The sequence below is a fragment of the Thunnus maccoyii genome, chromosome 9 (genome assembly GCF_910596095.1).
Source record: "Thunnus maccoyii chromosome 9, fThuMac1.1, whole genome shotgun sequence".
NCBI lineage: Eukaryota > Metazoa > Chordata > Actinopteri > Scombriformes > Scombridae > Thunnus > Thunnus maccoyii.
Window position 1 is genome coordinate 3,768,375 of NC_056541.1, and position 12,141 is coordinate 3,780,515.

General features: G+C 40.5%; 1 protein-coding gene across 6 annotated transcripts in view; it reads left to right on the forward strand.

The window, feature by feature from the left end:
• LOC121903507 (spermatid perinuclear RNA-binding protein-like) overlaps window positions 1-12,141 on the forward strand; it is a 216,377-nt gene that overhangs the window by 183,643 nt on the left and 20,593 nt on the right. For all 6 annotated transcript variants that reach the window (XM_042420618.1, XM_042420614.1, XM_042420615.1 and 3 more), the window contains 5 exons: window positions 1,544-1,639; window positions 1,920-2,031; window positions 4,349-4,446; window positions 9,303-9,396; window positions 9,739-9,807. In XM_042420618.1, coding sequence (XP_042276552.1) covers window positions 1,544-1,639; window positions 1,920-2,031; window positions 4,349-4,446; window positions 9,303-9,396; window positions 9,739-9,807 — 469 coding nt within the window. The remainder of the gene's footprint in view (window positions 1-1,543; window positions 1,640-1,919; window positions 2,032-4,348; window positions 4,447-9,302; window positions 9,397-9,738; window positions 9,808-12,141) is intronic.

Below are 12,141 nucleotides of genomic sequence, written 5' to 3' on the forward strand. Positions count from 1 at the left end.
TTTCCACATCTCTGCAGACCAGTGCTTGTGGTTTTTTGCACCGCTGAACTCTCAAATGTGCATTCATCTTTGTAATGAGGGGTTTATGCACTGCCACCCTACTATAATATCCCTCGCTATGTAATTGTCGACGGACCGTTCTCGCTGACACAGTCCGGTCACGTCCTTGCATCGACAAGAGTCGCTCTTATGTGTTTCCTTTAATATCGCACTAATGCACGAGCACCGCGGTCATCAAATGTGCGCCGTCGACCGCAATTTCCGACTCTATTTACTTACTGCCATAGATCTAAATACAGATGTCACTTTAGTCATTATTCCCATTGAAACAGCAGCCAGTTGAGCAGTCATCCGTGCCCCAACAATCAACCCTCTCTCAAAGTCACTGAGATCTTTTCCTCTTGCCATCTTGATACAAAATCACAATCAACTGCTCAGCATTTTCACGCCTCTATGCCAGCGACAGCTGTGGCCGGAGGCGTTATGTTTTCGAGTTGTCCGTCCGTCCATCCGCCCGTCCCGTTCTCAGGAACGTGATATCCCAGGAACGCCTTCAGGGAATTTCTTCAAATTTGGCACAAACGTCCACTTGGACTCAATGATGAACTGATTAGAATTTGGTGGTCAAAGGTCAAGGTCACCTCACGTCAGCCCCATTCTCGTGAACGCAGTGTCTGAGAAACGCCTGGAGGCAGTTTCATTACATCTGGCGCAAACATCCAATCTGACTCAAGGATGAACTGATTAGAATTTGGTGGTCAAATGTCAAATGTCACCTCACAAAACCCGTTTTTGGCCTTAACTCAAGAATTCATAACTAATTATATCAAAGTTTCACACAAACGTCAAATAGGATAAAACAATGAGGTGATAACATTTCATATCCGAAAGGTCAACTTCACTGAGACATCACAATGTTCTGCAAAAACACGTTTCTGGCTGTTATTCAACACCATAACTCAGGAACAGAAGATTGTGACCATATTTCACATTTGGTCGGATGCTGAATCGGTGACACTAATCTTGGTTCCCACCTTGAAACTGTGGTGATTGTAAAGATCTACTGTGCTGCCGAGTTGAAGATGCGTGTGAAACATCCACGTCTTAGTATTTGTGCAGCAACATCTGTATCTGAAGCTTCGTCTGCTGTCATGGCTACGACTTTGTGTTCAATCAAAATCAGCTTCATTGGCTTTATATGTGAAAACAAACAAGGAAAATACACTTGTTAAAGCACCTTTTATTAAATTCCTCCAAAGTCTTCACTACAAGTATTATATGAGTCTGGACAGACATGGATGTAAACTGCAACTTGACTGGTTGGCACACAACTACGAGGCGGCTAGTTATACAGAGAATGATTGGATGTTAATTACTTAATTGTACCATGCGGCGCACCTGCATGGAAGCATCTGCATTTGTTATGTTTTTCCCTCCACCCCCATCTGTATATATTTTTGGCATTTCTGCTGCTCAGGCAGACTGCTGTCTTGTTGAAATGCTCCTCATGCAGTCAGTAAGTTCTGCCTGTCTGTCCCCTCAGGCCAGAGTCACAGATCTCAAGTCCTGCGTCATCGTCTTGAGGATTCTCAGAGACATGTGCAACAGACTGCCTGTGTGGCAGCCTCTCAAAGGATGGGTAGGTGACAGCCACAGAATCAGAATAGCTTGTTTTCTCTGCATGTGCGCATCGTACAGGGACAAGACTGCACATTCAGTGGAAGAAAATAAATAGTAAAGTATTGGTTGTACTCTCAGACAGAATAGAAAACAGCTATTTTAAGTTTATGTCCCAGGATTTAAAACTGATTTCTTTGCTGGATGTGTATTAAACTCTGTTCTAGGATCTGAATCACGACTTAGAGGGTTATAGTTTATGCTGTGTTGAGTGTGCTCTCTCTCTCTCTCGCTCTCTCCAGCCTCTGGAGCTGATCTGTGAAAAGGCCATCGCCACCTGTAACCGGCCGCTGGGGCCAGGTGAGGCGCTGCGTCGCGTCATGGAGTGCGTCGCCTCAGGGATTCTCCTGCCAGGTCAGTGATCAGTCCTTCACAGCAACCTCACAGCTGTTGTTTGCATTTACACTTATATTTATTTTTGTCCTCTAAACACGAGGCTGCAGAACATACAGGGCTAGCTTAACGTTGTTTAAAGACAGCTCGTACACAGACAGTTTCTAGAAAGATGAACAGAGGTGAATATGAACATTTTTCAAGTTAAGCAGGTTAAGAGTCATTTTCTTTGACTCTTAATCAGTAATATTAGTGTGACAGCTCTGCCCTCTGTCCAATATATAATAAAATTAAAAAAAAGTTTTAATCTTGTAGATGAAATTCGTTCAGCCAGACGTTACAACATGTGAGCGGTCAGTGGTAAGAATCGATCCAAGTGATTGAATCCAGTAATCAGAGAGAAGTGAATTGAAATGAGAAAGAAGGACACTTGAAGAACAACAACGTGGCGTCTTCTGTTGTTTGTAGGATTGTGATTTGACTGAACATTTAATATGATTATCCGGTGATTGTGATCTGTGACTGATTGATCAGTGCGTCTTTACTTCAAGATCACTTTGCCAAAGGAATACAACATGTTTGTTTGTTTATTCCTGAAGTGGAGTAGCAGCAGTTGAACCGTTTAAGAAAACTCCAGACTGAAATATTTACCTCTATTATATATTAGATATTGGATGGATTGCTATGAGATATGGTTCAGACGTTCATGTCCTCCTCAGGATGATCTGTAATAACTTTGATGATCCTTTGACCTTTTCCTCTAGCGCCACCATCTGGTCAAATTTCAGATTTGTCCGATACTTTATGGTTTATGACCAAACAACTGCTGCACTTCATGTTTAGTACTAGTTAGCAAATTGTTACCTCTCCAGTCTCAGGCCCCGAACCGTAGTTGGGTGCCCACTGGTATGACGCTAGCTCACTTAGCTTAGCCTGGCTCGTAGCTGGTAGCAAGCTGAACAAAGAGTGCGGACCAACTCTGCGGTGGAGAACGGGGCACTTTATTCCAGCGTCGCAGCAACTTAATACACAGCCTCCCTGTGATGCATTTGACTCTTGCTTCACTAACAGTGGTAACTTATTTCTCCTTTACCGACATACACCTATTCTCTGTGGCTGCAGCTAGACACGCACACACATTACCCACAAAGCCTCCTTCTTAAAGGAGCAGGCTTGGCTTGCAACCAAATGCTAACATGCTGAGATGGTGAACATTGTAAACGTTACCTGCTAAACATCAGCGTGTTAACGTTCATCATTGTGAGCATGTTAGCATGCTGATGTTAGCGTTTAGCTCAAATACAGACTCTTATTCTTCTTATTTCTGGATGTTTGCATTTCCAACCATCTTCAGTCAAATTCCAAAGAGTAAAATGCAGTAAGTGTTGCCTGATATTCAGTTGCATTCTTGGCAGTTGACTTGTAGAAATTGTGCTTTTTCACTCATATCGGAGTGAAAGAGACCACAAAAGACGTCTCCTGTTTGAGGGCAACATGAGGCACCTCTACTCCTTCTTCCACGTTCACTCTGCAACACTTACATCCCCCTCAAATCAAAGAAAAAGCATATTTGTAATGTTTAAAATGCAAATCAGCTCAGGGATTGGAAACGATCTTAAAACTAAGCAAGCAGATAGACTTGGAACAGTTTTAATTTTATGTATTCTGTCAGAAGAAACTTTTATAAATGGTTTAATGAATGTATTTTAAGAAAACTTTGTTTTCTGGCTATAACCTTTCTACACAAAGGGCGTCCTTAAGATTCAAGGCATGTCTAACAGACTGTGTAGTGTCAATTGTGATATATTGTAGTGTTACTAAAACCCAAAATTAGAATTCAAACTCAATTTGGAGTTTTTAAGGGAGCCCCACTGGGTTTGAAGCCACATAAAAGGGGATTTATTTTGATTATAATTTGTAATTCAGTCAGTAAAAGTTGTTGGTAGAATATTATAACTTTCACCACTTTCACAGGTTTTTATAGATCACGTAACCGTTTATATTCAGAGAAAAATGAATCAGTTCATGTAAAAAATGTTTCCTTTTCTTTTATAAAGGAAACCTTTACCTCCATGGTTTGATCAATGCAGAGCAGCAGCCTGATGATATGATTGGATTTTTTAAATAAAATGGTATAGTTTTGTCAGCATTGAAATGGCAGGTTGTTCCCTGTACGCCCTGAATCATTGATGAGTTACTGGTGCATTCAGATTATAAACAGCAGGAGCCAGTAGATTATTTTTGTGTATGTTTTCCCGTCGAGGGAAATAAAGCTGAGTTCAAAGTGTTTGTTCTTGTTCGGAGGCCTCTCGTGTCTGACGTGGTTTTTTCTTTACAGGAGGTCCAGGAGTTCACGACCCCTGTGAGAGGGAACCTACGGACGCCCTGTCCGACCTCAACGCCCAGCAGGCCGACGCCATCACACACAGCGCACAGGTCGGTCCACTTGACTTCTTCTTCTGCAGTCACGGAAATCTTCAACCAGAAGAAAATTGAATATGAAATTTTGGTTCTGTCAGCATTTACATCACCAATGTTACACAATACGAGGGCAACTAACGATCATCTTCATTATTGCTTAATCTGCCGATTATTTTCTCAATTAATCCATTGATCAGTTAGTCTTTAAACGAGACATATCAGGCTTTTTGTGATTTTCTGTTATTTACAGTAGATACTGTTATGACGTTGGATGTTAAACATGGTCAAACTTCCAAAACTTGAGGTGAATGTGTGTAAAAATGCTTTTTTACTTCCCCGATGAGATGATGCTAGCTTGTTAAATGCTAGCTTGTTAAAAGCTAGCATCATCTCATCGGGTCGTCTTTTCCGTAATCTTTGCTGCTGAGGTTGTTCTCATTCTCTACTCTCATATTTCAGATCTGATTTGGCCTCTAACATGTACGGATGTATTTGAGAAGTTGACATTTGAAGTCTAGAATGAGCCTCATCGGAAGGAGACCTTAAAGAGACAGGAGCTAAAACACAGAATAAAAATATAGACGTTAGCTGTGTGTCAAATCACTTCTGTTAGTACACTTCCATGTAGTACACTGTGTACACTATGTACTTACTGGCGTAGTGCGCGAATTTCTACAGGGTAGCGTTGTCTCAAATCAAACACAGCCGTTGTGCACTTACCGGAAATGATGATCGCAAATTAGCATTAGCTAGCGTTAGCATTCGCGTTATCGTTCCCCCTACCAAATCATTACAGACTGCTAAATTAACCCAAAAAACATACTGATGGCTTATATCCAACAACTGTATAGTGGTTCTTAGTGCTAAAAAACACATGTATAACTTACATTTGTATAATGTGGCGATGTTCACCGTAGTTACAACGAACTCGGCCGCCATTTCCAGTTTGAAAGGCGGTCCCTCCCCTTCCGCTACGTAGCCAAGATGGCGACCATTGAGGGCGAGAAGTGTCCATAGTTCCACATTCAACTTTTTGACCGTTTTGAGTCCACCATCCGGGTTCTCACAGTGCATTTTTCCATACGTAAGTACAGAAGTGAAGCTGAGACACAGCACTGGAAATGTGTGTCATGTGTCTCCTTTAAAACATCACAAAATGGTGAAAAACAGTCGTCATAATTTCCTAGAGTCCAAGCAGATGTTTTTTAAATGTCTTTTTTTTGTTTGATCAACAGTCCCAAACCCAAAAAGATTCAATTTACTAGTCCACTGATGAAAGTAATCATTAGTAGCTTGAAGCTAACTCACATCACCGACTTATATCACATAATTGACAGCAGAGATTTAAGATTCTTGCCCACCACCACAGAGACTTTAGGTTCTGTTACTGATGGCTTCCAGCATAGTTGTGCCTCCCATCAAACACAACTGGCCGTTGATGGGAAGCCAGTGAGGGATCACGTTTTTGACGCTGCACCAGTGACTTTTATTTGTACTTTACAGTTTTCAAAACTCTACAGTTGGTACCAAAACTGTATTGATGTCCTACACCCAGTCCTACTGGTTGGTTGGGTCGATTATCTTTAAAGTAGACCTTGCTCTATTGGCAACTACATTACCCACAATGCAACATGACTTGAAAGTTTTCATGTTTTTTTTGGTTTGTTTTTTTAATTGGTAATACTGTTAACAAGACATAGTGGAAAGGAAAAAATAAATAAATAAATAAATAAGAGACAAATCAAGCAAATAAACAAACAACAACAATGACATCATCATATTACAATGAAAAAGATAATAAACGTAAAGAGCAACTAAGCAATATGGATTGATTATAGGTGACAGGGAAGAGGGGAGAGTGAATGAAAGTGAGAGCACTAATGATATTATAATAATGATAATAATAACAATACAACAATATATAGTAATAATGATGGTCTTGTTTGTTAGTATTACTGCGGCGGCGGCAGAACGAGAAACTGAGCAGATATTTGTTTGTCATGCTGACGTAGTTTAGCTCCTCCTCCAGCTGTTTCAGCCGTTCCACAACAATAAGTGAGTTGAACGTAGCGAGAACAATGTTCCAGTAAAAACTGCCTCTTTTTTTATTCAGGTGTAAAAGGCACTCTCACATTTACGTGAGTCCCACCGGAGCAGTCGAAGGTTTAATGCTCTGCTCAAGGGCACTTTGTAAGTAGCTGTTACCAAAGATAGGAACATTTCCCGTCCACATTATCCCGTCCGCTCCAGGGACATGAACCTTAAAAGCTTCCATTAACAGGCCCTTGTCTACAACCTCTGGGCCAAAGCTGCCCAGGTTTTAACTGTCCCCAAATGTGATGAAGGCAGTCAACACAGTCGGCCTGAATTCAATCAGTTCTGGGAGAAAAACGACTTTAAAACTTTGGTTTCTAGTAAACAAAAGAAAGATTTGTGGAAAGATAAATTCAACCTGTGTGAAAAGTCATTAAGAGAGTTCTTATGTGATCTGAGATTGAAAGACAAGTTTCAGAGATCGTTATGATCCAGACTCTACTGAATGTAGTTTAGAAGCAGAGCTGCTCCCTGGAGGAGCTCGATGCTTTTAAACCATCAGAGTTCTGATTTTAGACTTATGATAGTTCGTAAAGTGACAAAGACAGCGTGGTGGAAATCTGACAAATAACGAAGTTGTCTTTTAATGAGAACCTTGCAAGTCATCAGTCTACAGTCACAACAGAGTGTAATTACAGACTGATGTCGGTTACAGAGTGTATATATGTGTTTTATAGACGGGGAGGCAGCGTCAGGGTGTGTGTGTGTGTGTGTGTGGTTCATGTGTCATCAAAGCTTTCAGCCTGTCAAGAGGAACTTATTACATGTTGAAGGCGAAGCTGCTCCTCACTAACACAAGAAGAACAATAATGACCATACGTGTGAAGTGGCTACATGTCCAAGTTTATACGATGTGAGTTCATCCAAAGTGCAAAGTCTGAGGTGTGTTTTCTCTATAACAACAGTAAGTCAACACAACTACAGGAAACACTACAGTCAGAACAGTGATGGTGTTAGAACACCGAGAACTAAAGTTATGGACTTTAATTCAGTACTTTGTGGAGGCTGTATGGTTAACAGTTCATTATTAGGACAGAAACTCATGATTAATTTCATTAGTGATTTATCAGTTACTAGTTAGTAGAAAATAGTCTAAAATACCTTTTACAGTTTCCCACAGAGGAGGTCACATCATGAAATGTCCAGCAGTTTAAAACCCAAAGAAATGACAATTTATAATAATATAAAACAGAAAAACAACAAATCCACCTGAATGACGTCTGGAACGAAGTCATGTTTGGTGTTTTTGCTTCAGAAACGATTCAACTGATTAACAAAAGTCGATTATTCAACAACTTGTTTCAGCTCTAACAGCATATTATTAAAGTCAGAGTGTAGACAAAGTAGATTAAATTACATTAATTTTATTTCGAACACGTTTAAATAACAAAATAAAACATATAGGCAGCGAAACAAAACAAAAATAACAGCAAACTTTCAGTAAACAACACAAATGATAACTTTTCACTGTTCGAAAAGGGCAAAGGATGAAGTAAAGAACTTTTCTAGTCCTGCCCCCCCCTTTTTTTTTAACTTAATCGATCAAATCAAAACAACACAAGAGAATAAATATAACAATAACAACAAAGAAAACAAATCAAAAAAACACTCAGTACCAAATCATATTAATCCACCTCTGTGTTCATTCATTCTATAATCTGTTTAATGTTATTGTTAAAGATTAGTTTTGTCATTTCTTCACTACAGTTGTTCTGTACATTAACTCCCTTTGTTGTGATACAGTGAAGTTTTTCGTTCGTCTTCACTAATAGTTTTTTTCTTAAATGTCAGAGCATTTATTGTGATGAAGAGCGGGTTTGTAGATGATTGAGGTTAAATATTTACTTTAGACTGGGCGTCGTCTTCACACGTATCCCTCAGAGCGTTTATAAAACTTCTCTTCCTGTTTTCCTGCAGTAAACTCAGCTGCTGCAGACGCTTACTTAACTCAGCGTAATCATTAGCTCGCCTGGAAAATGAAAAAAAAAACAACTCCTGAGACCTTGAAACATCCCACCAGGGTGTTCCTCCACACCGCCCCCGCTGCACCGGAGTCAGCGTTTCATCCAGGAAACCTGACGAGTAACGCTCCCTCCTGCGACGCTGATCGAAGGAAGGTTATTTAAAGCCGCCGTCGCCGCCACGAAGCTCACATCAGCACTATAAATAGCTGAGTGGCCACTGAAGGCCGGACGCTGACCTCCGTTAAGCAGCCCCTCAGTGCTGCGGAGGCTTGACGAACTGGCAGCCTAATTAGCCACCTAATGAGCGTGGGAACACTCTTCCCTGTTTTACACCCACATCAACGCTACAACCACTAACACCACCACCGCCGCCGCCGCTGCTGCTGCTGCTGCTGCTGCTGCTGCAACGCACATGAAACAACAAAAACTGCCCCCGGGGTGGAAAATGAAGGCTCAGCGCTGAGAAATATGAAGACATCTTCAATTTTTTTTGTTTTGGTGGCTGGAGTTAGATGAAAAATACCCCAAATTACAGTCTGGGATTATTTTTCTCTTCTTTTTCCTGCATCGTTTGTTGCCCACAGAGTGTTTATACATGAAGTTTCTCCCAGAAGAGTTAGTGGGTTTTACATAAACGTCAGTCTGCTCACAGTCCCTCAATAATTAAATCCTATTGATCAGAAAATAAATGTGTGTTTCTTTTCTCTCTTCTCTCTGATACACTGATGTGCCCTTATTCTGTCTGCTCTGTGTGTGTGTGTGTGTGTGTGTGTGTGTGTGTGTGTGTGTGTGTGTGTGTGTGTGTGTTTTCAGCACGCGTTACGCCTCTTAGCCTTTGGACAGCTTTACAAGGTCTTGAATATGGATCCTCTCCCCGCCAGCAAGCCCTCAGCAGGGCTGTTAGAAGGTGTGTGTGTTCATGCATGTCTGTAAATTGTGTGTGTGTTTGTGTGTTTATTTGTGTGTGTGTGTGTGTGTGTGTGTTTGTGTGTTTATTTGTGTGTGTGTGTGTGTGTGTGTGTTTTCGTCTGTGTTTGGTTTATTTTTATCTCTCAGCTATATTTGACTGTTATTGTTTTTCTGCCTCCTCATAAAACAGTTTGCATACTCTTCCTACTTGATACAATATAGAGAAACATAATAATAATAATAAAAGTAATGATAATAATATGTTTGACTCATGTGTTCCTCTTCTCTCTCAGTCTGTGTAGGATGTGTGATGTGTGTTTTTTTTGTTCCCGCTCTGCAGGCGGCTGTCAGAAGAGGCATCGGGAGGACGTCGGGTCAGATGACAGAGACTTCATCAAGAGGATGAAAGGTGACTTTGACCATCAACTACCTTCTTTCAGGGTTTCTCAGATTATCCTCCTCCTCTTCCTCCTCTTCCTCTCACCTCTGAAACACATGAAACACTACGGTGGAGGAGCAAAAGGCAAAGTATTGATTTCAATTCAGTCCTTTGTGGAGGCCTGTATGATTAAAAGAACATGATCAGGGCTGAAAGTCATGATGATTTTCTTAATAATTACAGTAAAATGTCATCACAGCAGAGGGAAACCCAAAAATATGACAGTTTATAACAATATAAAACAAATATAAACAACAAATCCTCATATTTGACATCTGTAGCTGAATAATATTTGACATTTCTGCTTAAGAAATGACTTAAATGATTCAACTTATTATTAAAATATTTGCCAATATATTATCTGTCAATGGACCAATTAATTATTCAACTAATCATTTCAGCTCTAATGGGTTTTTTTGGGGGGGTTTTTTTGTTGAGATTTATAGTTTTATTTTCATCTTCGACAACACATCATAAAGACAAACATGAACAGTGAGACAGAAATAATTCATCAAATGAACTCAGGCAGGACTGAATGTAACCGAAAGAGAAAAGACACAGAACAAAAACAAAACAGCAGCAACGAAAAAGACAAAAAACAGCGAGAAACATAAAATAAATAAAATAACACTAATGATAAATAAGTGTTCTGACAGTGGTAAACAGTAAGGTTGGGGATAAGCGTTACGCATGAGTTGATCCTCCGTCCGAGCCCTCGATGTGGGTTTTCCATTTATTCCATTTCAACATATAAACGTCTCCTTTATTCATAAGTCTGAACGTCAGTTTCTCCAAAGCTGCCAAGTGACCAGTCTGACTGGACCAGCGGTTGACAGATGCTGACTGAGCCTTTCCATTCACATACGATCAGTTTACAGCCCATCATGAGTCCTGTCTGAATCCACTCTGCATCTGAGGGGCTGATATCCGTCTCAGCTCTAACGTTATATGAGGTCAGAGTTACTAGTGTATCTGCATGATTCTCGTATCCATGTTGGAGCCGATATGGAAGCTTCTGTTGTAGTTGCATAATATAAAGGACCAGTGCACTCAGTGTTTCTGGATGGTTTGAATGGAAGATTTCTTACAAACTCACCACAAACACGAGAAAAGAAATTCAAAAGCTGCAAAATTCAAGACATCAGTTGCATCATGCAGTGTGTTTTAGCTCGGCTGCTAAACTAAACTAAACTGCATCAAATGTGAAGTGAACTTGAGCGGCTGCGTACCTGCATGTAATGTCAGAGCAAAGACACGAGTGGAATTCATCCTGGACGGTGCGAACCGAGACGAAGACCTCATGAGTTTAAAACGCTTCTACTGTTACAACAAATTTACACTTAACTCGAGGCTTTATGACTTTACCTCTACGAACATCTAGAAACGAGAAAAAAAGAGAGAAATCTGAAGAAAAGTTGAGTCTGAGCTGTCAGAACACGAGCACACACAGTCAGCTAGCTAGCTGACAGCTAATAGCACAGTGTGTACTGTGTGTTTTGGCTGTTGGAGGCAAATAAACATGGACGTGTAGTATTTTTTGTGTATTTTTAGTCTTTATTACAGATAATAGTAGTAGTGGTTCATTGTGCAGATGTTAACCTTTAAGCTACGTTGACACCCAGTGAATGAACATGGACTGAAACAACAAACCACTGGTCTGATTTAAATAATACAAGGTGAGAATTTAGCTTCATGTTCAGTCTGAACACATCTTTTGTGTTCCTGTAAAAGCTCTTTAAGACGTCCGTCCGTCATGATGAGAGTAAAAACATTAACTTCTGGTGACATTTTATCACAGAGACGCATTAATATCAAATATAAGGAGCAAAATATTAGAAACTTGTGTCGGTCTGCCATGAGAAGACGGAGCCAGTGTTTCTCTCACAACAGCAGATAAGTGGATATTGATTGAGGACTTTGTTGCTCATTCGTAGTTAATGATAAAGAGTTCTGATGCTCGCCGGTGTAAACACAGCGGTTCCTGACAGGATTTGTGTAAAAGGTGGAAAAGCGAATCTGAAAGAAGTGAAGCTTTTCTTAGAAATCCAGAAGCTCTGAAGGATCAAAAAAAAAAAAAAACGGCCTGTCAGGTTTTTTTTTTTTCTACAAAAGGAAACCTGCTGTCAGACTGTTTTCAATCTTTGTATCAAAGGAGAGGAGATACCCTGACCCCCGCCTGGATGTGATCCTTTGTCGGCCAGTGTTTGAAATTCAGCCGTCACGTCTGAATCCTCCGCAGGATCGTATCAGGAATCCAATTTAGCGCATTGAATTGTGTCACCGGCTCGGCCTGTATCAAATGCA